The sequence below is a fragment of the Manis pentadactyla genome, chromosome 5 (genome assembly GCF_030020395.1).
Source record: "Manis pentadactyla isolate mManPen7 chromosome 5, mManPen7.hap1, whole genome shotgun sequence".
Classification (NCBI taxonomy): Eukaryota; Metazoa; Chordata; class Mammalia; order Pholidota; family Manidae; genus Manis; species Manis pentadactyla.
In genome coordinates this window covers 71,436,017-71,462,525 of record NC_080023.1, presented here as the reverse complement: position 1 = coordinate 71,462,525, position 26,509 = coordinate 71,436,017, and the positions used below count along the sequence as shown (strand labels likewise).

The 26,509-nt window shown below is 35.5% G+C and overlaps 1 protein-coding gene across 7 annotated transcripts in view; it reads left to right on the top strand.

The window, feature by feature from the left end:
- Positions 1-26,509, top strand: part of MAPK10 (mitogen-activated protein kinase 10) — a 341,790-nt gene that overhangs the window by 172,508 nt on the left and 142,773 nt on the right. For all 7 annotated transcript variants that reach the window (XM_036906329.2, XM_036906326.2, XM_036906331.2 and 4 more), the window contains one exon: positions 21,530-21,699. In XM_036906329.2, the coding sequence (XP_036762224.1) occupies positions 21,530-21,699 (170 nt within the window). The remainder of the gene's footprint in view (positions 1-21,529; positions 21,700-26,509) is intronic.

Here is a 26,509-nt window from a genome sequence, read left to right as displayed (position 1 = left end):
CGATAACTGTTGAATCACTATATTGTGCATCTGAGACCAGTAGAATATTGTATATCAACTATACTTCAGTAAAAAAGAATATGTGATTGTAGAATATATAGTGAAGTATAAAAAGAAACAAATAATTGGTAACTCTAGTCCCCCGAACATGTTTAAAATTTCTGTGGGAAGATAAAATATGCTACCTGCTATGAATAGTATTTACCGATCTCCCTCATCTCCTTGACTTATAAATTTTGTAGTGCTGGAAGCCTCAGCCTTGTAGGTAACTTGTCTTCTCTAACAAGAACTCTGGATCTGAACAGCCTTGGTTGGAAATTCTGAATTTATCACTTATTAGCTATTTATTTGTGACTTTTGGCAAGTTACTTAACTTCTCTGTGCTTCAGTTCCCTTATTTGTAAAAAGGGGAAAACAGTAGTACCTACCTTTTTGTGTTTGGAGAATTAAATGAGTTAATATTTGCAGGACACTGAGAACAGAGTTGGAATATGTTTGTTAAACAGCTAACTAAATTAAAAAAAAATTTATATTCACTCTTCTGGTGTTCCCATTGAGTCCCAGCGTTTAAATATTATCAGTGTCTTGACTACTCCCACGGTTAAATCCCCAACCCAACCTGTCCTCAAACCAGACTGATAGACCCAACTACCTGTTCTGTATCTCCACTTAGTATCTAATAGGCATGTCAAACGATACATGTACCAAACCAAATTCCTGGTCTTTCCTCCAAAATTGCTCTGCTCTAATTCTGTAGTGCTAAATCCATCTTTCCAGTTGCTTAGAACAAAATCGTTGGAATCATCTTCTGGGAAACACTTCACATCCGATCTGTGAGCAAATTCTGTTGGCTCTACCTTCAGAATATATTAGGAATCTCACCACCTCTCACCATTCTGTCCACTACCACCCTGACCCAAGCAACCATGGCCTCTTGCCTGGATTATTGCATTAGCTTCCACATTTGCCTCTCCCAATGGTTTATTCTCAAAATATCAGCAAGAGTAATATTTGAAAAATATGAGATCTTGTCACTTCTTGACTAAAAACAAAACAGAAACAGAAAAACCTTCCAATGTCTTCCTAACTCACTTATGATGAAACCCAAAATTCATTAAATAAATAACCAAGACTTTACTCTGTTGTCATCTAGAGACCCCTCACTAAAATGCTCTTCCTTTATTAACCATTTGGACAACTCCTTAACCACCTTAAGGGTTTTGCTCCTTCCTACCCACACTGCCTACCCACCTTCCCTGCCTTTCTTCTTTTTTCTGTATAACACTTTTTGGTATTTGATATGCCATATATGTGACTAAAATGTTGCTTCTTTCTCTCTCTACTAGAATGTGTTTTTCACTTGTGCAGGAATTTTTTCAGTGGGGTGTTGGAGCTCACACAGGCTCACAAAAGTTGATTGTGTACATCTCTTTTCAACTCTTAAGTTCAGTGATGTCGGGTTGGTAGTTTGAAATCTGTCATGACAGGAGTATGTACATTATGTAACAATTGCTACAATAAGCCTTCTCTCCTCCCCCAGCCCGTTGTTGGACATTGACAGCCTACAGTTAGAATTTTGTCACCTTTGCACACTGCTGTACTGTAGCACTAACAGCAGTATCTGGCATATGTTGGGCTTTTACCAAATTTTCGCTTAATGAATGAATGATTAATGCATGTTTGGTTTATGTAATCAGTTGTAACTGTGATAGTGCTTTGGGGGAAAATGAGCAGGCCTGAATTTCTGGATAGACTATCTCGGCCCTACCACTTGTAAGCTATTTCCTTAGCCTTCATAATCCTAGCCATTTATTATAGGCATTAACACTTAAAAAAGAACCCCACCAACAAACAGAAAACTAAGTTCATGTTTTATACATTTCAAGACTAAATCTGAACTTCGAAAGTTATCAATAAAAAAATCTTAAAACTTCAGCTATTTTTTTTAATACAGTCTTTGTGTAAGTCAGTTATTTTTAAAATCAGTTCCCATCACTTGGATCCAGATGGAGAATGTCTATTTCTAGTAGGAGTTCTTTTGAAGCAAAGTAATAAAGAGAAGTGAAGCATGAAGTTTCTTAATAACTGAATTTTTTTTGCTTACTATGAGCTTCTGGTATCTGGAAAATATACATACATGTTCTATAACTAAAAAAACATCTAGAAATATCGTAACAAGCAGAACATTTCTAGTTGTGACTCAGCATTTTACTTTCCATGAAGAATTTTTATTTGATAATATATATTTTTTTTCTTTCCTGTAGCTCTGTGCCTCATTTCCTACTTTAGCAACTTAAATAAAATAGTGTATTTATTTTTAGAGGCAGAATTATTGACTGAGGTTTACATTCAACCTATGTTCTTTGGAACCTTCTCATTTCATGAGACATCTCATGGATCTTTGGTATGCTGTGGTGTTCAATATAATCACCAGCAAGGTTAGGTGCTCATAACTTCTTGCTATATAGAAAATACACAAAGACCTTAGATTACCTGTCAACAATTAGTGATCAAGCATATGCAGAATCCAGGCCTCTAGTCTTACTGTGTGGCTTTTTTAGTATGTCATATTTCCAGTTTTTTCACTGTTATCAGCTAGCAATCACAGAAAATATAGAAAATAAAATAGCCCAAATAGTTATTTATCAACATAAAATATGTACATTATCTGTAACAGTGTTAACTTATTTCTTAGTTGAATTATTTGAAGTATATGAGGTTCATTGAATTTTTTAGCTACTCTTATTAATTTTGTTGTTGTTTTTAGAAACTCATCAAGCAGCTTTTATAGGCAAAACATTTTTTGATACATTCTGGGAATAAATTTGTCTTTGTAATGTCAGACAATAAAATAATAATCTTTACTTTGCACTCGCATGAATCTTTTGCAAACATATAGACCTACAGGGAATTGAAAGTGCAAAAACTCTTGATTCTCCTGAGAAATAGGTAAGTCTTCTTAGCCCTTTTTTTTCAATTGAACACAAAAGTATAGAGCTGTTAAATTTCACTCTGAATTGAAAAATTCTGTGCAATGTGCTATTTTGGAATACTTTGTTGTACTGAATAGATGAGTCAGGTTTTTAACCAAGAAGATAGACACAGAGAGCTAATGTGTATTGGAAACATCCATGTACCCATTGGTGTCTACAGCACTTTCCACATTCTAACGGCATTACCATTGCTTGTCCAGGGTTATGTTTTCCTTTCTCAATGGTGACTGCCTCAGGAGCAGGAGCAGGGCATTTTCACCTGTGAGTTCCAAGCCCGGAAATCTCTTAATTCAGTAAATGTACAATAAATGCCTTATGAATAATAGAGGATAAATAAAAACTATAGAAAAATAGCACTTCCTGATTAGAAATTTTTTTTGCTTGCCTGTCAAAATTAATTTCTCAGCATTAAACATAAGTGTATAATAAGAGATTTATTTGAGTTTTAGTTATTTTGCTAATCACAAATCAATGTTAACTAACATTTATTTAAAAGATATTCACTTATTGTCCTCTCTAAATGTTTACTGATACTTGCATTGGTTATGAATCATTTAAAAGGATTTCTTGATTTTCAGAAAGTCTGAGGCACAAAGGGCTAAAATTAATTCACAATTTAACTTCAAGTGGCACTAGAAATAAAGGGATGGAGCACAGTGGACTTCTTTTTGGATATGACACAGAAACTCTTAGTGCCTCCTTACATTTTTCAATGCAAGGAGATACCTATATGCATTGACTGATTATTGATTGGTTCCACCATTCATTTATTCAACACATCTTTCCCGAGTACCTATAATATGTACCTGTAAATTGCAAAAATTAGGGATATGGTTAGTCCCCTCAAAAAACACACTGTCTTGTCTCACACACAATGTAGAATGACTAGACTTATAAAAATGAACTTTTTCTTCTTTGAGTTAAAGACCTTAGTGATAACTATAAGCTAAACAGTAATGAGCCAGAAAAAAAACAAAACCCCCAATACTTACTGAATACTTACTATGTGTGAAGACTTCTTTAAGATTTTACCTTACTTAAGCTTCACAACAGTATTAATTATCAAAAAGCAGAATCCAATTACATCTTAATCTGGAGAGGGAAATCCCAGCCATTACATGAGAAGGTCTTTCTCTAGTCCCATTATGAATTCTTGAAATCTCCTCATGGTGTACAGTGTTTTGATTGAAGTGAGCAGCAACTAAGTATAGCTAAGAACCAAAATACTATAATTAAATGCAAATTACTGTTCAATTTTTTTGAGTTCTTACTGTTTTTTGATATCTAACCTTGTTAGATATGATAGCCAAGACAGCATGTTGAATTTTTTGTTAAAACAATGTTTTTCTTAATATACATAAAATATTACTAGATGACTTAACTAGTTAATTACATTTTATTTTATTACTCTAATGTTTGGATAATAAAAGTACTATATTTGCATATGTAATAATTTTCCTAGCCACAGATGATGGCTGTTCTAAATAAAGGAAATGTTATTCTTTAGCAAAATTACTGATCTCTTATGATTTATTTTTTAGTACAATGTGTTCCTTTTTCAATCTTTGTAAATTCCAGGGAGGGTATTTGCAAGTATCCTGTGGGCTGCATTAGCTTTTTAGAGCCTTTTATAAATCTGGAAACTAGTAAACCAGGGAACTCACTCATAAAAATAGGTATTCTAGAATGCCCATAGAATGGCCAGGTTTTAGTGAAATGTTCAGGTTACTTGCATGAAGAGCACTTTAAAAATAGTCAACCTAACTCCAGAAATACAGGGTTTTAAAATACAGTTCTTTTTCAACAGGGCAGGACAAAAATGAACCTGTCTTATCTAACAGGGAAACTAAAAATCATTTTTGGTGGTCTTTGTATATTTTAGATTTTTGGAAAGATTGTCTGCCACCCCAAAACACTAAACTTAGTACTGACATCATATAAACATGGTTTAAGGGAATCAGTAGATTGACAAGGATATATTTGAAGGTCATTGTGTTTTGTAAATGAATGGCTATGGTTTGAGTTGTAACTATAAATCTTTACTATTAGTTTTTCAAGTAAAGGGGAAAGTAAAATTTTTACTTTAGCTTCTCATTTTAAGGGGTTTATGGAAGTCTGACTTTATTCTACATCTGCTTTGGTACATTGCATTTAATATTGCATTCATTTTCTAAAATCCCAATATATTTGCGTTAGTGCATGGACTGTAAGTTTTTTAAAGACATAGCAAATATTATTGTAAAAACATGGCACATCTTGAATCATGAAATAAATCACCAACACATCTATAGTATCAATATAGTAAAGCAAATCTACCTATTTCTATGAATGAATGTTTCATGCTGCCTGACAATATTTTTTTTCCATATGCCCATATGGGAAGATGGCTGTTGCAAATTTCAGAGGACTAAATTTACTGTTACCTTTATCTCTTATACCTTGGGCAGTTTTTTTCTAAAGATTTATTCAGTAATTATTTCAGTTAATGAATAGATTCATTTATGCTACCAAAGATTAACTAATAAAAAATGTAAAGGTCCTAAGATTCAGTTGTATAATGATGAGCTTTTCTGTGTTAGTTGATTGTGAGTGTGTGTGTGTGTGGTTTGCTTAAAGCACAAAAAGTCAGATTTGACTTCCTGTTGAATGATCTTAACCTGGATGTAAATGCAGCTTAATATTATGAGTTTAATTGTGATAGAGGTATTAACCAGATTAAATGAAGTTTTACTTACATCTTGCAAAATAGTTGTGCTATGAAATACCCCAGAATTATCTGTGGTTTTCTGTGTATGGTTAATCATGCTCTATAAAAAAAGAACCACTTGTGATGTCCATTTTGATATATATATAGTGTTCTTAAGTAATCAACTAATCCCTTAAATGTGCTATTTTAATTCAACTATCCTTCTGATGTGAGCTTTAGAAAATATATTAAGATTTTCTGCACAGGTATTATCTGAGGCAGGGTGCATGATTAGCAAAGGCTGAATTTTTCAGTAGGTTCTGAAGAATAATGTCTACTTTGGTTCTGAGTTCTAAAACCAGTTCCAATATGGAATGTCATTCAACTCTTCTCTTTTTCATATTTCCTAAATATGAATACTTATTTGGTTAAATACACTATACATCTGTAACTTATCCCAAAAAATGTCAAGGCAGCTACAAAAGTAAAGTGCATATTCAAAGAGATGAAAACCAAAACTTCAGAGAATGTGAAACAAAAAAACTTCGGTACTAAGAATTTTTTACAATTGTGCAATGAAAGAATGACAATGATATAATCATATGCAATTGAAGAATAATGTTCATATTTTGTGTAAATGAAAGTGGGGCTTTACTGTTCTGTATTTTTTTTTAACATTATGTTTACTAGGCTCTCCCCTACCCCAAGTCCCCCCCACAAACTCCATTACAGTCACTGTCCATCAGCATAGTAAGATGTAGAATCACTACTTGTCTTCTCTGTGTTGCAAAGCCCTCCCCTTTCCCCCACTCCCCACATTATACATGCTAATCATAATACCCCCTTTCTTCTTCCCCACCCTTATCCCTCCCTACCCTCGCATCCTCCCCAGTCCCTTTCCCTTTGGTAACTGTTAGTCCATTCTTGCGTTCTGTGATTCTGCTGCTGTTTTGTTTCTTCAGGTTTTCTTTTGTTCTTATACTCCACAGATGAGTGAAATCATTTGGTATTTGTCTTTCTCCAATTGGCTTATTTCACTGAGCATAATACCCTCTAGCTCCATCCGTGTTGTTGCAAATGGTAGGATTTGTTTTCTTCTTATGGCTGAATAATATTCATTGTGTATATGTACCACATCTTCTTTATCCGTTCATCTACTGATGGACACTTAGGTTGCTTCCATTTCTTGGCTATTGTAAATAGTGCTGTGATAAACATAGGGGTCCATCTGTCTTTTTCAAACTGGAGTGCTGCATCCTTAGGGTAAATTCCTAGAAGTGGAATTCCTGGGTCAAATGGTAAGTCTATTTTGAGCATTTTGAGGAACCTCCATATTGCTTCCCACAATGGTTGAACTAATTTACATTCCCACCAGCAGTGTAGATGGGTTCCCCGTTCTCCACAACCTCGCCAACATTTGTTGTTGTTTGTCTTTTGGATGGCAGCCATCCTTACTGGTGTGAGATGATATCTCATTGTGGTTTTAATTTGCATTTCTCTGATAACTAGTGATGTGGAGCATCTTTTCATGTGTCTGTTTGCCATCTGAATTTCTTCTTTGGAGAACTGTCTGTTCAGCTCCTCTGCCCATTTTTTAATTGGATTATTTTCTTTTTGTTTGTTGAGGTGCATGAGCTCTTTATATATTTTGGATGTTAAGCCTTTATTGGATCTGTCATTTACAAATGTATTCTCCCATACTGTAGGGTACCTTTTTGTTCTATTGATGGTGTCCTTTGCTGTACAGAAGCTTTTCAGCTTGATATAGTCCCACTTGTTCATTTTTGCTTTTGTTTTCCTTGCCCGGGGAGATATGTTCATGAAGAAGTCACTAATGTTTATGTCCAAGAGATTTTTGCCTTTGTTTTTTTCTAGGAGTTTTATGGTTTCATGACTTACATTCAGGTCTTTGACCCATTTTGAATTTACTTTTTTGTATGGGGTTAGACAGTGATCCAGTTTCATTCTCTTACATGTAGCTGTCCAGTTTTGCCAGCACCATCTGTTGAAGAGGCTGTCATTTTCCCATTGTATGTCCATGGCTCCTTTATCGAATATTAATTGACCATATATGTTTGGGATAATGTCTGGAGTCTCTAGTCTGTTGGATTGGTCTGTGGCTCTGTTCTTGTGCCAGTACCAAATTGTCTTGATTACTGTGGCTTTGTAGTAGAGCTTCAAGTTGGGGAGTGAGATCCCCACCACTTTATTCTTCTTTCTCAGGATTGCTTTGACTATTTGGGGTCTTTGGTGTTTATATATGAATTTTCGAACTATTTGTTCCAGTTTGTTGAAGAATGTTATTGGTAATTCGATAGGGATTGCATCAAATCTGTATATTGCTTTGGGCAGGATGGCCATTTTGACAATATTAATTCTTCCTAGCCAAGAGCATGGGATGAGTTTCCATTTGTTAGTGTCCTCTTTAATTTCTCTTAAGAGTGTCTTATGGTTTTCAGGGTATAGGTCTTTCACGTCTTTGGTTAGGTTTATTCCTAGGTATTTTATTCTTTCTGATGCAATTGTGAATGGAATTGTTTTCCTGATTTCTCTTTCTATTGGCTCATTGTTAGTGTATAGGAAAGCTACAGATTTCTCTGTGTTAATTTTGTATCCTGCAACTTTACTGTATTCCAATATCATTTCTAGTAGTTTTGGAGTGGAGTCTTTAGGGTTTTTTATGTACAGTATCATGTCATCTGCAAATAGTGACAGTTTAACTTCTTCTTTACCAATCTAGATTCCTTGTATTTCTTTGTTTTGTCTCATTGCCGTGGCTAGGACCTCCTGTACTATGTTAAATAACAGTGGGGAGAGTGGGCATCCCTGTCTTGTTTCCGATCTCAGAGGAAAAGCTTTCAGCTTCTCGCTGTTCAGTATGATGTTGGCTGTGGGTTTATCATATATGGCCTTTATTATGTTGAGGAACTTTCCTTCTATACCCATTTTTCTGAGAGTTTTTATCATGAATGGATGTTGAATTTTGTCGAATGCTTTTTCAGCATCTATGGAGATGACCATGTGGTTTTTGTCTTTCTTTTTGTTGATGTGGTGGATGATGTTGATGGATTTTCAAATGTTGTACCATCCTTGCATCCCTGGGATGTATCCTACTTGGTCGTGGTGTATGATCCTTTTTATATATTTTGGAATTCATTTTGCTAATATTTTATTGAGTATTTTTGCATCAACGTTCATCAGGGATATTGGTCTGTAATTTTCTTTTTTGGTCTGCTCTTTGCCTGGTTTTGGTCTTAGGGTGATGTTGGCTTCATAGAATGAGTTTGGGAGTATTCCCTCCTCTTCTATTTTTTGGAAAATTTTAAGGAGAATGGGTATTATATCTTCTCTGTATATCTGATAAAATTCCGAGGTAAATCCATCTGGCCTGGGTGTTTTTTTCTTGGGTAGTTTTTTGATTACCACTTCAATTTCTATGCTGGTAATTGGTTTGTTTAGATTTTGTGTTTCTTCCTTGGTCAGTTTTGGAAGATTGTATTTTTCTAGGAAGTTGTCCATTTCTTCTAGGTTTTCCAAATTCTTAGCATATAGGTTTTCATAGTAGTCTCTAATTATTCATTGTATTTCTGTTGGGTCTGTCATGATGTTTCCTTTTGCATTTCTGATTCTGTTGATGTGTTTTGATTCTCTTTTTCTCTTAATAAGTCTTCCTAGAGGCTTATCTATTTTGTTTATTTTCTCAAAAATGCAGCTCTTTGTTTCATTGATTTTTTCCATTGTGTTATTGTTCTCAATTTTGTTTATTTCTTCTCTGATCTTTATTATGTCTCTCCTTCTGCTGACTTTAGGCATCATTGTTCTTCTTTTCCCAATTTTGATAATAGTGACATTAGACTATTCATTTGGTTTTCTTCTTCCTTCTTTAAATATGCCTCGACTGCTATATACTTTCCTCTTAAGACTGCTTTCGCTGCATCCCACAGAAGTTGGGGCTTTGTGTTGTTGTTGTCATTTATATCCATATATTGCTGGATCTCCATTTTAATTTGGTCGTTGATCCATTGACTATTTAGAAGCGTGTTGTTAAGCCTCCATGTTTTTGTGAGTCTTTTTGCCTTCTTGGTACAATTTATTTCTAGTTTTATAACTTTGTGGTCTGAAAAGTTGGTTGATAGGATTTTAATCTTTTGAATTTACTGAGGCTCTTTTTGTGGCCTAGTATGTGGTCTATTCTGGAGAATGTTCCATGTGCACTTGAGAAGAATGTGTATCCTGTTGGTTTTGGGTGTAGAGTTCTATAGATGTCTATTAGGTCCATCTGTTCTAGTGTGTTGTTCAGTGCCTCTGTGTCCTTACTTATTTTCTGTCTGGTGGATCTGTCCTTTGAAGTGAATGGTGTGTTGAAGTCTCCTAAAATGAGTGCATTGCAGTCTGTTTCCTCCTTTAGTTCTGTTAGGATTCGTTTCACATATGCTGGTGCTCCTTTATCATTATGTAATCTCCTTCGTTATCTCTTGTTACTTTCTTTGTTTTGAAGTCTGTTTTGTCTGATAGTAGTACTGCAACACCTGCTTTTTTCTCCCTGTTGTTTGCATGAAATATCTTTTTCCATCCCTTGACTTTTAGTCTGTGCATGTCTTTGGGTTTGAGGTGAGTCTCTTGTAAGCAGCATATAGATGGGTCTTGGTTTTTTTATCCATTCAGTGATTCTATGTCTTTTTCTTGGTGTATTCAGTTCATTTACATTTAGGGTGATTATCGATAGGTATGTACTTATTGCCATTTCAGGGTTTAGATTCGTGGTTACCAAAGGTTCCAAGTTACTTTCCTTACTATGTAGGAGTCTAACTTAACTCACTTAGTATTCTGTTACAAACACAATCTTAAGGGTCTTTTCTGTTTCTCCTCCTTTTTCTTCCTCCTTCATTCTTTATATATTAGGTATCAAATTCTGTACTTTTTCTCTATCCCTTGATTGGCTTTGGGCATAGTCAATTCAATTTTGCATTTGCCTCGCAATCAGCTGCTCCACCCTCCCTACCGTGATTTTACTACCTCTGGTGACAGCTATCCAACCCTAGGAACACTTCCATCTATAGCAGTCCCTCCAAAATAGACTGCAGAGATGGTTTGTGGGAGGTAAACTCTCTCAGCTTTTGCTTATCTTGAAATAGTTTAATCCCTTATTCAGATTTAAATGATAATCTCACCAGATAATGTAATCTTGATTCCAGGCCCTTCTGCTTCATACCATTTAATACATCATGCCACTCCCTTCTGGACTGTAAGGTTTCTGCTGAGAAGTCTGTTGTTAGTCTGATGGGCTTTCCTTAGTATGTGATCTTATTTCTGCCTCTGGCTGCTTTTAACAGTCTGTCCTTATCCTTGATCTTTCCCATTTTAATTACTATGTGTCTTCCTGTTGTCTTCCTTGGGTCCCTTGTGTTGGGGGATCTGTGGATCTCCATGGCCTGAGAGACTATGTCCTTCCCCAGATTGGGGAAGTTTTCAGCAACTACCTCCTCAAAGGCACTTTCTATCCCTTTCTCTCTCTCTTCTTCCTCTGGTATCCCTATAATGCGAATATTGTTCCGCTTGAATTGGTCACACAGTTCTCTCAATATTCTTTCATTTTTAGAGATCCTTTTTTCTCTCTGTGCCTCAACTTCTTTGTATTCCTCTTCTCTAGTTTCTATTTCATTTATTGTCTCCTCCACCGTATCCAACCTGCTTTTAATACCCTCCATCGTGTTCTTTAACGATTGGATCTCTGACCTGAATTCATTCCTGAGTTCTTGGATGTCTTTCCGTACCTCCATTAGGATGTTGATTATTTTTATTTTGAACTCCCTTTCAGGAAGAGTCACGAGGTCCATATCATTTAAATCTTTCTCGGGAGTTGTATTAATAATTTTACTCTAGACAAGGTTACTTTGACATTTCATGTTTGTATATGGCGCCCTCTAGTGTCCAGAAGCTCTATTCTGGAGCTGCTCAGCCCCTGAAGCAATGTCGGGGGTCTCAGGGGAGTGGTACTGCTGCCTAGGGGTAGGAAAGAGCTGTTCCCCGCCTCCTGGCTACTGTGCCTGTCTCCACTGCCTGAGCCAGTGGACTGGTCACACAGGTATAAGTTTTTGTCCCAGAGCAGCCAGACATGGATCTCTGCTTTCCACAAGCAGCTGGAATCCCAGTCTCCCCAGGAACTCAGCCTGTATTAACTTTCCAACCCAGTAGTCATGCAAGTCTCATGAAAACACCATGAAATGTAGGTTTGTGCTCCCAGCGCAGATCTCCGGAGCTAGGTATTCAGCAGTCTGAAGCCTTCCACTCCGTCCCTGCTCCATTTGTCTTCCTCCAGCCAGTGAGCTGGGGTGGGGGAGGGGCTCGGATCCCACGGAGCCACAGCTCTGCTGTGTTACCCTGGTCGCTGAGGTCTGCTCTTTTCTCCAGGTGTGTGCAGTCTGATGCCCTCCTCTTTCCTGTTGCTCTCTCAGGATTAGTTGTGCCAATTAAATTTTCTAATTGTATCCAGTTCTAGGAGAAAACCTCTGTCTCCCCTCTCACTCTGCCATCTTTAATCCCATTGTTCTGTATTTTTAAATGCATTCTAAAATAGAAAGGCATCCTTTAGACATTAAGATAGGGAAATCTAGATAATACATTTTAACAATTTTGAGTCCTAAATGACTTTTTACTCTCCTTATGATGAAACACAACGTCTTACTCTTACATGAGAAAGTGATTTTTAAAAATTAACTGTTATTTATTAACCTGCATTTCTTGTCCTGTCTTGATTATATACCACCACTTATTACCTATTTTATCCTTTTTTCTTTATTGTAAACCGGTTGGGAATACTATAGATCAAAAGTGTAGAATTCAGTGTGATTAGTAGGTTAGATCATTGTGATATTGAAACCTGAGTTTAATCCTGTATGGGACAGTTTAACATTAAACTCCACGAAAGCAGGAGCTTTATATTCTCAGTGCTTATAACATTGTTTAGGGCATTGTAAGACCAAAATAAATATTTGTTGAATGAAAAACATACCACAGTAATAGATTTCAAATTTCAGTGACTTACCAGAACAAAAGTTTATTTCCTGTGGTACAAAGTCTAGTTAGATTAGTAAGGCTCTTCTTTACCTGGTGACTCAGGAATTTTGGATTCTGTCATCTTATGACTCAAGAATTTAGGTTCTTGCCATCTTGTGTTGTGCCAGTTAAAATACCAGAAGGTGGAAAGAGATGAATTGTGAAGGCAGGGCACCTAAATACTTCTACATTTAGGTAACACCAGTCACTTCTGACTGTAGTCCATTGGCCAGAATTAGTCACATGGCCCTAATAGAACTGCAAGGGATGCTGGGAAATGTAGTGGAGCACATGGGTATTTGAAGATCACTGTCTCTACCACAAATCAAAATGCATAAAAGTATTTTACTACCTAAACATTGTGCACCCTATTGGTCATATGTTGATTGTATGGCACTATCATAGTGTCTTGGAATGGCATTAAGTCTGAGGCCAACTTTTGGTTAAAAACAATTTGAAGCTACTTATTAGCTGTGTGTCTTTAAATGCTCTCTAACTTATAAAAATAATGATTCTTATAGTAAAAATAAACTTTGTTGAGAGCTTCCTTTATGCATATACGATGCTAAGAATTTTACATACATTATCTCATTTAATTTTCCCACTAATCAAAAGGAGTAGATTATTGCCCTCATTCCTTAAGTAAGGACACTAAGGCTAAGATTGTAAAAACCTTGCCCAAGACCTCACAGTCAAGATTTGATTATTAGAAAAAGCTAGATTTTGACTCTTCATTCAAGTTCTGAGTCCAGAATTTCTCAACTGCAAAATGAGAACACTAAGTCTTAAAAGAATGAATTACTAGACACCTAGCAAATTGTCTCATTCTAATACTAGCTTGGTGTGTAGTAGTTTTTCAAGCAGTATTAGTTTTCTTCATATATATAACAAATAGGCAAAAGCCATAACTGTTTAATTATTGATTACTGTTACATAATTTTTCACGTAATTGTGTTTTTTCACATAATTGAAAATAATGATTAAGCATAATTTAAGCCTTGAAGTTTTTACTGCATTATTAATTTGTTATAAGCTATTGATTCCATAGAGAATTGTCTCTGGGTCAACCAATATAAAAGTGATACAGATTACAAACTATAATCCTCCCTAAAGAGTAACACTTCAAGAAACAGGGTGGGGAAAATATGTTCTTGACAGAACAAAATCTAATCCTAAATGTCATTAAGTATTGTCTCAAATCTCCCCCTTTAAAACTCATATGTAAATAATTTGATTCAGGTTAAATGGGTTGAACACATGCCTTTCTGCTATAACTAAAGTAATACCATGGATTGTTTTTCTGACTTTATATGACAGTTTTGGAGTAGCATCATGAAGTAACTCAATATCCTGGTCATAATTATGAGAATGAATAGCTCAATGTCATTTGTGCCAAAAGCAGAATCATCACTTTTGGCAGATATTTATCAATATCCAAATGATAATACTAAAATAATATGCAACAGATTGACCAAATAATTTTCTGGACGTGTGTTTTGTAGCTAATTCATTTTGGCTATTGTATTCATATAGATCAATTTTATATCCACATCATTTTCAATAGTGACTGGCATACAGTAGATGCTCAATAAATGTTTAGAAAATGAATGACATCAGTTCCTTTAAATTTCTAGGCAGCCCTCATAATCTACCTTTCCATCACCAACACCAGATTGTCTACTTCAACCTTGAATTGTTTAACATTCAGTTAAGTTCAAGTCCAAGCTAAGACAACTGATAAATGGAAGAGGACCCTGTTACTAGTTAGTTTGTCTTGATTTTCTGAGCTCTATTCCTATAGCTTACTTATTGTAAGGAAATTACTTCACTGTTCTGAATTTTAGCTGAACTAGTGAATGGTTTAGTTGAAAAAAAGCACTTTTTGGATTTGGACTAACTTCATATTAATTTCTACTATTAGTGAATAGTTCTAGAACTTTGAACAAATTAGCAGCTCTTTATGCCACTTTACTTATCTATTGTTAGTGCTAAATATAGTATTTAATAGAATACATTTTACCATTAGTAGGTAAGTAGTTACTACTGTTTCACCATTCTTTCTTCCCTTGTCTTATTGAGAGTTGATATCATGTAAGTCATATGGAATATATTTCCGTGTTTATATTTAAAAATATTTGTATCTACTGCCTGTTGTTTGATTCCAGAGCTATTATACAAAGAACTATTGAATATATTCTTCCTGAAGTTAAGTGCTAGAGAAATTGAACCTTTCCTATGAGCTAGTGTGATGTAGTTTATGAGATTACTGAATCAAAACTCGCCACTCACTGTAGTTTTGTTGTTGTCAGTACTTTCTTTTTTCCTTTGGCTTGCTGGAAGCAAGAGACTAACTTTTGTGCTCAAGGTAGTAGATATTCACAACATAAGTCTTCTGGTAAAACTGTCATCTCCCAGCCTGTTTTATTTGACATTTGTTTTTAAAACCAGATTTAATGGTTTTATTGTTTCTATATCTTTCAGGATGAGCTGTATAAATAAATCCTTTTTGGAACCACACAGAATATAAATAATAAATTAATGAAAAAATAAAATGACTTGCTCAAGGTTTCACAGCTATTAAGTGCAGAACTAATCAAGGCTTGGTGCTATTTTCAGCTCTATCATTCAAAATAAACTAAGGAGGCTTAACCTCTAAAAATTCTTAAACCTTAATGTTTCCTGCTCAGGAATTGACTAGGAGTAACAAGGCAGTCATGCACAAATGAAAATCGGGAGGGTGTGCTGTGGAATATAGGTTATTAAACATGAGAAAGATTCATCAAGTCTTGGACACCTGCAGGATAAGATCAGTAAAGTGGGGCATTTTTCCTTGCACAACTCCATAGCTAGAGGCTAGCAACTGAACCGAAGATGGGGACTCATTGCACAGGCCCTTTCTGCATAAAATACATTCTTTTTTACAAACAGATTGTATTCATATTTCCTCTCTGCCTACCGAACTTCCAGTGGCAATAAAGTCTTTTAATTTAGCTGTAAAATTTTCTGTCAGGTGGGGAAGACGGAGGAAATGAGTTTGCCTTGAAATTTTGCAAAGAAAATTCTGTCATAACCACATAGAAATAGTTGTTGAGTCATTTAAATCTAAGATTAATATTAGTAGAGGAATGATTTATTTTTAAAAATAATTTGAACCAATAGTAGAATGGACTACCCTAAACCTATAGTTATTTTGAGCCATATTTAACTTCAAAAGTTACCACCTTTTTGTGGTGATTTATAATTTTTTAAATATAATATTCTCTACTTATTCTTTAAATATAATATTCTCTACTTATTCTTTAAATATAATATTCTTTACTTATATAATTAATCAACATATTAACTTCTTCTCTGGAAGACTTTCTGTTTTGATGAACATTTATGAATCCCGGTGAGTTTCATATATTCCTCCCAAGTGTTTTAGTATAAATTTAATATAAATAGATGATGGAATGTTTATTTTCATGAGCTAATTGAGAGAACACTGTCTGGCACTACAGTGTACCTATGAGACAGGAAGAACACATTTCTGGGAAGATGACATCTGGGTCTGCTTAAGAGGTGTTGACCCCAAGGAGAGTCATCATGACATTATTTTTAACTTGCACACCCTTGGTTTACTTGGTTTGACCTGCTTTTCTTCCAGTTTTGCCTCTCCAGCACGCCCTCTTTGAATGATGACATCTCTTGCATCTACTATTCTCTAAAATAGTCGTCCTCAAAGTGTGGAGCTTGTTAGAAATACAAACTCTTGATCTTACCATTGAATCAGAAACTTCCCAGTGAACTCAGTAGTCTGTGCGTTGCAGGCTCCTCAGGTAGTTCTGATCCATGTTACAACTTCAGAATCTCTGTCTTAAACTACTTGCCCCTCTTGCCTTCACAATATGAATTTTTGGTTCTTCCCTTCTAGGTTCAAGTCATTAGTCTGTGACCTGAACTAGGATATACCAAAACATATAACTGCAGAAAAATCGTTTTAGCATTGATAATATTTTTCCGTATTTCATAGTGTGCTTAATGGCATAATTTCATAGGAACAATTTATAGAGGAAAGTTTATATTTGAACTTTATAGTCATGACAAGAAAGAGTGCATGGAAATTGAGGATAAAATATAATACTTGTGTGTTACATATGTTCTGAGATTTTTGAAACCCAATTTGGATTTGTAAACTTGGGGCACAGATGCGATCTGGGGGAACCTCTTCACTACAATATACTTGCCCTCAGATTTTTGGTTACAACAGAGAAGAAAGGTAGTGATTCTACAGCATCTTACTACGCTGATGGACAGTGACTGTAGTAGGGTTTGTGGAGGGGACCTGGTGAAGGGAGGAGTCTAGTAAACATAATGTTCCTCATGTAATTATAGATTAATGATACCAAAATAAAAAAAAATTTTGGTTACAGTATCAGTTCAAGAAAATTTCCAATGCTGTTGTCCTGTGTCTTACTGTTTAATAATTAAAATAGTCTTTTCCCAATTATGTGAGGTACTTTAAAAGAATGTATTTTCTAACTTTAAGATTTTACCTGAAGTTTAATTAAAAACTAGGTAAAAGAGGATACTTAAAGGGAAACTGTGTGTGTGTGTGTGTGTGTGTGTGTGTGAATTCACAAAGTTTATAATGATGATTTTCAATGTTATTGTGTGAAGTATATATGCCCTGTGTGTGTAAAATTGTAATATTTCCAGAATCTATCTCCCAGCCTTAATGTGTCACCATATCAATAGGTGTTTCCAAGGGGTGGAGAGAAGTAGTCCATCTCCATATCAATAGGTGATTACAGTGGGGAGAGAGGGCATATCTGGACTTGGAGAGGTTGGGTGGGATCCCTTTTTGCAGCCAGGTCATAAGAGACAGAGGTGAGCAGAAGTAGACCACTGCTTGTAAGGAATAAATGGGTTTCTCCCACTTATTTCTCCCTTTGACAGATTTTTGTTTCAAAGGTAATTTTCCCAGGGCTGGGAAAATATTTTCCCTCTGGAGTTACACCCTGAAATGGAGATAAAAGATCACTAGTAATTTTTATTCTAGAAAATGTGTTGTCATTAGGTATTTCATTTTTATAGGTTTTGTTTCATTTCGATTGGGAGTTCTGTTGCTAAACTTTTGCTACTAGTATCAGCTTTAGAATTGTCTCAAGCATTTTACCAAACTATGACCAATTTCATATGTATGAAACTTTACCATCATATGAGAAGTCCTGTTCTAGGTATTCACTGGGGAAAAATACAGGGTACTTCTCAGGAGCATGAACAAGGGCTGGGATGAAATGACAGACCCCTTATAGCAATGGCTCACTGTTGACCTGTCTGACCTTCTCAGTCCTTCAGTCAGACTGGGGGGCTCTTTCAAATACTGAATCTGAGGTATGGGTTAATAATCTTTGTCCTTACTAGGATTCTGGTTTCCAGTTTGTGTGTGCCATGAGCCCTGGAACTTGGTGGTCCATAGAGACACAATCTGTCTTCCCTGATGCAGTAATATTATTCATTCTGCAAAATAAGTCTTTTACTTTCAAAGTGTCTCAGGTAGAGCTATATGATCTGTTTCAGTCTTCAGGTGATACCTCTACATGCTTCTCAATATGCATCAGGATGCTTAGTTAGCTACTTGAGGGGTTTTTAAAACAGATTGCTGGGCCCTGACCCTGAGCTCCTGATTCAGTGGGTTTGGTGTGGGGATGAGCATTTGCATTTCTAACAAGTTTCCAGGTGATGCTCATTCTGATGCTTCAAGAAGCACACTGTGAGAACAATAGTTCTCATGCTATCTTTCACAAAGTCAGATCCTTAAATTCTTGAGTCAGAATCACCTGGACTGCCTTAGTCATCTTCACATTCTCAGGATCTACTCTAATGGCCTGAATCCAAATCTCCAGGGCATTGTGCCAATGATGTATTTTATCAAGTTCCCCAGGGGTCCAGATGTACATTCAGATATAAGAACCAGTTAGAGAAGAGGTCTGGAGATATCATTAGTTGGAGAAAACACAGATCAAGTCTCCTCTCAAGTATTACCAATTTTATATCCATGACTTGGCATCTAGAAGTTATTTTGTACGAAATAAATGAATTAATGATAATGAATTAATGCAAGCATGTAGTTGTTACTCCCTGTACCAGTTCTTTATTCTGCTATAAAATATATCATCCATATTCTAAGTACTTGCTTACTTGACTGTCTCCATCTAGACAAGGCTCTTATCTTTTTGTTTTATCTCCAGTGTCAAATGTAGTACTGGGCTCATAATATGTGTATCATCTGTGTTTTTGCTCAATTAAATGTTTGTAAAGAATAGAATATCTTACTCTGAAAGAGAAGTTCCATGAATTGTTTGAACTCCCTTGATTTCTTTGAATATGTATTGAAATGTTGGAAAAGGAGGGCCAGCATAGGGGATTCAAGTGGATGAAGACTGAGACCATAGCGAGAAAAGCCACAGCCAGGTCTGAAGGGGTAGGGCAGTGCCAGGACACAGCATTATGTCAGGGGTCTGGAACACAAAGGTCATTGTATATGATTAGTATATGTGTGCAGCACAGTTGGACTGAGCGACAGTTCAGAGGTGAAGAGAATAAGTGGGGGAAAGAGAAGTGGATTATCTAGGTTTGATGGGGCTAATGAGTGCTAAGGATTTTGTGAGTGGTCAGAAACCAGAATATTAAAGGGTGTAAAGAAGGGTTGGAACATGATAAATGGCAAGCCAGTCACTTCATTCATCCTAAACTAACCTTAGAGATGGATTCATTTCTTAGTCTAGTTCCAGTTGCTTTTTAAATTTTCTGCCAGAAAAAAAAAAAGACTTCAGTAGGGTTTAGTCTACAGATCTACCAAAAGTCTAGAGAAAAAATGGTCTGTGGTGTAGAGAGCAGTTCCTGATAGTGTGGTTGAAGTCAAGGATTGCTTAAACTTATGTTCCGATTTCAGCTGTTGTCCATGTCTGTTGTTTAAATTCTAAACCCTGTTGTAGTCTCTTTGAACAGGCTTACAGTACCCTGATTCTTAATACTCTTGTTTAATTTCTAGTTCCATCTTTCAAAGACTGCTTCCAGGATTTCAGACATCTTGTTATTGTATTCATAAATTACCTGCAACCTAGTTTCCTAATCTATCATCCTTTCTGTGCTTTCTGAGCTCAGTGTGTATTTGTATCAGATTACTGCCACCATATCCCTCCCAGTCACAGGCTGGTGCCTGTCCATGGATTCTGTTCTTAAGTCTGGGGCGGAAGGTTCCTGCCCTAGATTCACAGGTGCTAACACCCATGTCTGTAAGTTCCCATCTCATATACATTGCTGATGCTGCCTGGCTCCCTTTGACGAGCATCCAGGGGCAAATGAGGTTCTATTTCTTTGTTTAGAAATGAAGTGCCCAAATTTCTAAGGAAAAGGTTTTATAGCCAACCAGAGGTTCAGAGCCAAGGGAGGTGTAATCTTCTTTCAGATTATATGAGAATTAGATTTTCAGAAGTCAGTGTATGGTAAAAGTACACAAAGATCCTTTGGTTTAGATTCTGGGCTCAGAACAGTAAAAGCAGTCTTTTTTTATCTCTTTTTTTCTTTCTCTTTTTCCTACTAGTTAAAGCTTTGCATACCCCAAAACTTGTAAAGCATGTGGGAAATTACTCATCATGTGGCAATGTCCCACTCATTGCGGGCAACAAGCCTTGTTTGATAAACCAACTAAATATAAGCTGCATCTCCTGTCATTGGGGCATGCCAAAACATGCCACAAATCTCCTAAATGCCTACTGAGGGGTAAAGTCACCTCTCAGAGGAATCACTGGTCTAGACTATTTAATTTTTCAACCTCTGGGATTGGGAACGAACTCACAGTTCATGTGAGAACTCAAAACCTGAATAAAGTCAGCAAGGAGATAGGATGACTGTTGGGTATGCATCTTCCTGTGTTTGCTGCAAAGAACAACTAGATAATATTCTATGAGGTCCCTCCTAGCTATAGAAGACAAACTATTTAATGTCATAAAATGCCATGTAAGGTCATTTATGGGTAAAAAATAATTATGGTTTATGGATGTTACATTATATATTCATAAATCATGACTCAAAATTTCAAGGACAGAGTCCTTGATTGCTTAATATAATTAAAGAGAGAAGAAATTCCTTTAAAGATAAACAAAAGATATAAAAAAATTGAGAAATTTAAAATTTTAGCTTATAAAGAGTTAAAAGATGTCATGTGGCATTTTAGAAAAATGTTAATTTTGACTGAAATTGTTCAATGTTTTCAATGCAGAATAATAGCATTTTTGGTGTTGAAAACAAAGGGAACACTATTTAATGAAATTTACCTTACTAAAAATTTAAAACTATACATTATTTTGTATCTCAGTTTTTTCTGAGAAGGGGATGTACATACAATATTTTATTCCTTCTCATATGGCTGTTACAGTGGATGATCAGGGATCCCCTCTGAAGTCTCTAGCATAGTTTCTGGGACCAGTACATGTTCAATAGATGTTTGCACCATAAATAACTAAATGGTTTTAATGAAACATTTCAGAAGAAATGATGCAGATCTAACCTAAGATTATTTTATTAAAAATAGCTTTAATTTTGAAAAATTTTTCCCTGCATTTTTTCTAAGAAGCTCTTTTACTTCAAGTTACCTTTCAAATGGACTAATATATAATTTTCCTATGTGAAATACAGGATTATATGATGATATATGACTAAGTGTTAGTAATCATTAAAGAACAGGCCTCTATCTCATTGTCATTCTGGTTGTTTGCTGATCTCATGTTTTTGTTGTTCTTTTTCACAGGGATTCAATAAACAAGTGGATGTGTCATATATTGCCAAACATTACAACATGAGCAAAAGCAAAGTTGACAACCAGTTCTACAGTGTGGAAGTGGGAGACTCAACCTTCACAGTTCTCAAGCGCTACCAGAATCTAAAGCCTATTGGCTCTGGGGCTCAGGGAATAGTTTGGTAAGTGCAATGGATTGAACATATGTTTTTTTAAAGAGAATATGCTGTGTGGGTCGATTAGCCAACAACACACAAACAAACAAATATGAATTGAGAGGGGAAGGATGCATCCTACCAAAGAAAAATAACATTATGAGCATTATTTCTAATTCATTATCCATTTGCTAAAATTATGTACAATTTTTCTAGTCACAAAATATATCCACTATATAACAACCATAGAGAAATCAAGAGAACCAGAGGTTTTCTAGCTGTTTCTAATGTATTTAGATGTTTTCATGCAAGAAATGAAGGGATATATGTTAATATCACTAGCAAATAAATTCCCCTATACATTAAAGAAGTAAAAATGGTATCTCATATGTACCTGGGACTTTTAAGGTTCATGTTTTAAATTTAGTTAGCTAGTAGGGAAAGTGGTATTTTAAAAATGTTGAGTGTTTCCATTTTTGAGTGGCTAATTGAAATGATGACAGTCAAGATCTGATTTACCTGTTATAAAATTCTTGCGAAGTGATGATATATCAGATTGATTAGCATTTTGTTTAGGTAGTTTTATTTGTAATGTGGCAACCAAATGTATTTAGTGTGAACTTACTGGTATAATAGTTTTTAATTTGATGGTTCATACCTATACATAAAATTTTAAGACATGTACTACAAATATGTATATTCATATTTATTCATTTATAAAGGATATTTACTTATACCAATATATAATTTGTTTTATAAATTAGGGCTATATTAGTCATGCCCACTTAAAAATAGTACTTTTAAAGGGATGAGATGAAGATGAAATAGCATTATTTTAAAATAGATCTAATTTAAAACTTTTTTTCACTCATTTGATATAATGTTACTTTGGTGAAAGCAATGTGATAGTATTAATGATTTTGCAAACCATTTCTATTTCCTAAAATGATTTTAAAATCTGGTTCACTTCATTTCTTATATGATTTTTTGTTTTTTTTACAACAATTTTTTTAGAGCAGTTTTAGGTTCACAGTTTTAGAATCTTCCCCTATATCCCCTGTACCTCACATGCATAGCCTCCCCCATTACCAACATTCCCCACAAGAGTGGTATTTTTATTACAATTGATGAACTTACAAAGACACACCAAAGCCCATAGTTTACCTCAGGATTCACTCTTGGTGGTGTATATTCTGTAGGTTTGTAGAGTTGTAAAATGATATATATCTATTAGTATTTCCTCTGTCCCCCAAATTCTCTGTACTACACCTATTCATTGCTATTAGTACTCCAAACCCCTGGTGACTCTTGATCTTTTTGCTTTTTCTATAATTTTGCTTTTCCAAAATGTCATTCAGTTGGAATCAAACAGTTGGAATCAAACAGAATGCAGCCGTTTCAGAATGCCCTCTTTCACTCAATAATATGCATTTACGATTTCTCCATGTCCTTTCAAGGATTGATAGCTCATTTCATTTAGCACTGACTAATAGTCCATTGTCTGGATGTACTGCAATTTATCCATTCACCTACTTTAGGACATCTTGGTTGCTTCCAAATTTTGGCAGTTATAAGCAATTATAAACAAAGCTGCCTTAAACATCCATGTGCAGGTTTTGTGTGGACATATTTTAAGTGTTCATTTTGACAACCAGTTTTAAGTTCACTTTCAATGCTTAGTCAATGCAAATGGTAGAAGTGCATGTTTGGCACACTTACTAAGTCAATTACTAGCATTCAAACCTCATTTATCAAATACATCAAGGCTTTTAGTGAAATTCATCTAGTAAATTTCAGTCTTTCCTAATGTCAATCAGTAATCATTTTTGGAATTTGAAAGATGTCACATTTTAATATTTTTAACAATGGACATTTTGAAGATATTTAAACAGGTAAAGAAATTTTTATTTTCAGCATTTATTTATTTATTTGTCATGGTACAGGTATGAGGTGAACCTCTTTGTGGCACAAAATAATTTCATGTTGTGGTAGGCAGAATAATGGTCCCGCAAAGATGCCCAGACCCTAATCCCCATAATCCTTGAAAATGTTTTCTTACATGGCAAAAAGAACTTTGCAGATGTGTTTAAGGTTAAGGACCCTAAAATGGGAAGATTATCCTGGAATATCCCGGTAGGACCAACCTAATCACATGAGTTCTTAAAAGTGGAAAAAGAATCAACACAATTTGGTACTGGCACAAGAACAGACCCATAGACCAATGGAACAGAATAGAGAGTACTGATATAAACCCAACCATATATATGGTCAATTAATATATGATAAAGGAGCCATGGATATACAATGGGGAAATGATAGCCTCTTCAACAACTGACGTTGGCAAAACTGGACAGCTACATGTAAGAGAATGAAACTGGATTACTTTCTAACTCTACACACAAAAGTAAACTCAAAAGTCATGAAACCATTAAACTCTTAGAAGAAAACATAGGCAAAACTCTCTTCAATATAAATATGAGCAACTTTTTCATGAACATATCTCCCCAGGCAAGGGAAACAATAGCAAAAATGGACAAGTTGGACTATATCAAGCTGAAGAGCTTCTGTGCAGCAAAGGACACCATCAGCAGAACAAAAAAGCATCCTACATATGGGAGAATATATTTGTAAATGACGTATCTAATAAGGGGTTGACATCCAAAATATACAGAGAGTTCATGCTCCTCAACAACCAAAAACAAATGATCCAATTAAAAAATGGGCAGAGGATCTGAACAGACACTTCTCCAAAGAAATTCAGATGGCGAACAGGTACATGAAAAGATGCTCCACATCACTAATCATCAGAGAAATGCAAATTAAAACCACAGTGAGGTATCACCTCACACCAGTTAGGATGGCCACCATCCAAAAGACAAACAACAACAAATACTGGTGAGAATGTGGAGAAAGGGGAAGCCTCCTACACTGCTGGTGGGAATGTAAATTAGTTCAACCATTGTGGAAAGCAATATGGAGGTTCCTCAAAATGCTCAAAATAGACTTACCATTTGACCCAGGAATTCCACTCCAAGGAATTTACCCTAAGAATACAGGATCCCAGATTCAAAAAGACAGATGGACCCCTATGTTTATCGCAGCACTATTTACAATAGTCAAGAAATGGAAGCAACCTAAGTGTCCATCAGTAGATGAATGGATAAAGAAGATGTGGTACATGTACACAATGGAATATTATTCAGCCATAAGAAGAAAACAAATCCTACCATTTGCAACAACATGGGTGGAGCTAGAGGGCATTATGCTCAGTGAAATAAGCCAGGTGGAGAAAGACAAGTACCAAATGATTTCACTCATCTGTGGAGTATAAGAACAAAGAAAAACTGAAGGAACAAAACAGCAGCAGACTCTCAGAACCCAAGAATGGACTAACAGTTACCAGAGGGAAAGGGACTGAGGATGGTGGGTGGGAAGGTAGGTATAAGGGGATTAAGGGGCTTTATGATTAGCACACATAATTAAGGGGGGGACATGGGAAGGCAGTATAACACAGAGAAGACAAGTAGTGACTCCATAGCATGTTACTATGCTGGTGGACAGTGACTGTAATGGGGTTTGTGGTGGGGACTTGATAATGAGGGGAATCTAGTAACCACAGTGTTGCTCATGTGATTGTATATTAATGATATCATAATCAAAAATTTAAAAAGTGGAAAAGGAAGACAGTGGAGTGGGTCAGAGAGATGTGATGGGAGAAGAGAGAAAGAGATTTGAAATATGAGAGTTGCCTTATTGTTGCTTGCTTTGAAGACAGAGGAAGAGGGTCATGAGCCAAGGAATGGGGTGGCTTCTAGAAGCTGGGAATGGTCCTCATCTGACAATCAGCATGAAAATGGAGACCATAGTAATACAACCATATGTAATTAAAATCTACCCAAATGAGGAAAGAAACAGATTCTTCTCTAGCACCTACAGAAAGGAACTCTGTTTGCCAAACTCTGTTTGCCTATGTAGGACTTCTGATCTACAGAACTGTAAGATAATAAATTTTTGTTGTTTAAGCAAGTAAGTTTGTGGTGGCTTGTTGTGAGAGCAATACTAAAAGACATGATATAACAAAGATTCTACTACTAAGATAATTGCTGTATTTCTCCTAAAAGTAGGCATATTGAACTATGTTTTCAAAGGGAGGAGCTTGGGGTACCCCTATCAACCCTCCTAAACTGTGAAATTCCAATTTTACTTTTAAGTTACATCTTTTACCCTAGGTAATATGTGACTAACTGCTAGGAAGATAAAGTGTGTTTGGGGGAAAAGTATTTTATATTTAATATTAGTAAGACTTAATTTCTTTTCTAGATTACAATATGTATTTCTATTTTCTTCTGCTTTCTACTGGCTGCCTTGTATACCACTTGGAGAGTAGGAACCCTATTTAGGAGATCACTGCATTCATGAAGAACTTTCAAAATGAAATAGAAAATAAAACAAAAATTCTTATGAAGAAAGAGAGATGGGTAGAAGAGTGATTCCTGGTTACCTTTCTTTAATGGAAAATTCTAAACCATGAGAAAGTTTCCCTATATTTTTCAGTTCAGATGCTCAAATACTAATTTGGATTGTTTCATTTTCCTTTACAGAAAATGTTTCATTTTCCTTCATTTCACTACCATAGAAAATGAAGCCTGCTAGTGAAAGAAAGCTAACAGAATTTTAATGATTTAAAAATAGACCCAAAGTAGCATTTTGCTCAAGAAGTTGCCAGATTGTCCCAGAAACACTTGAATATCTTCTAAGAATTTTGTAATATTTTTTAATAGGACATTTTGGGCCTCTATTCCTCCTTGTACAAGGGAAATCATCCTAAGTCTAAGTA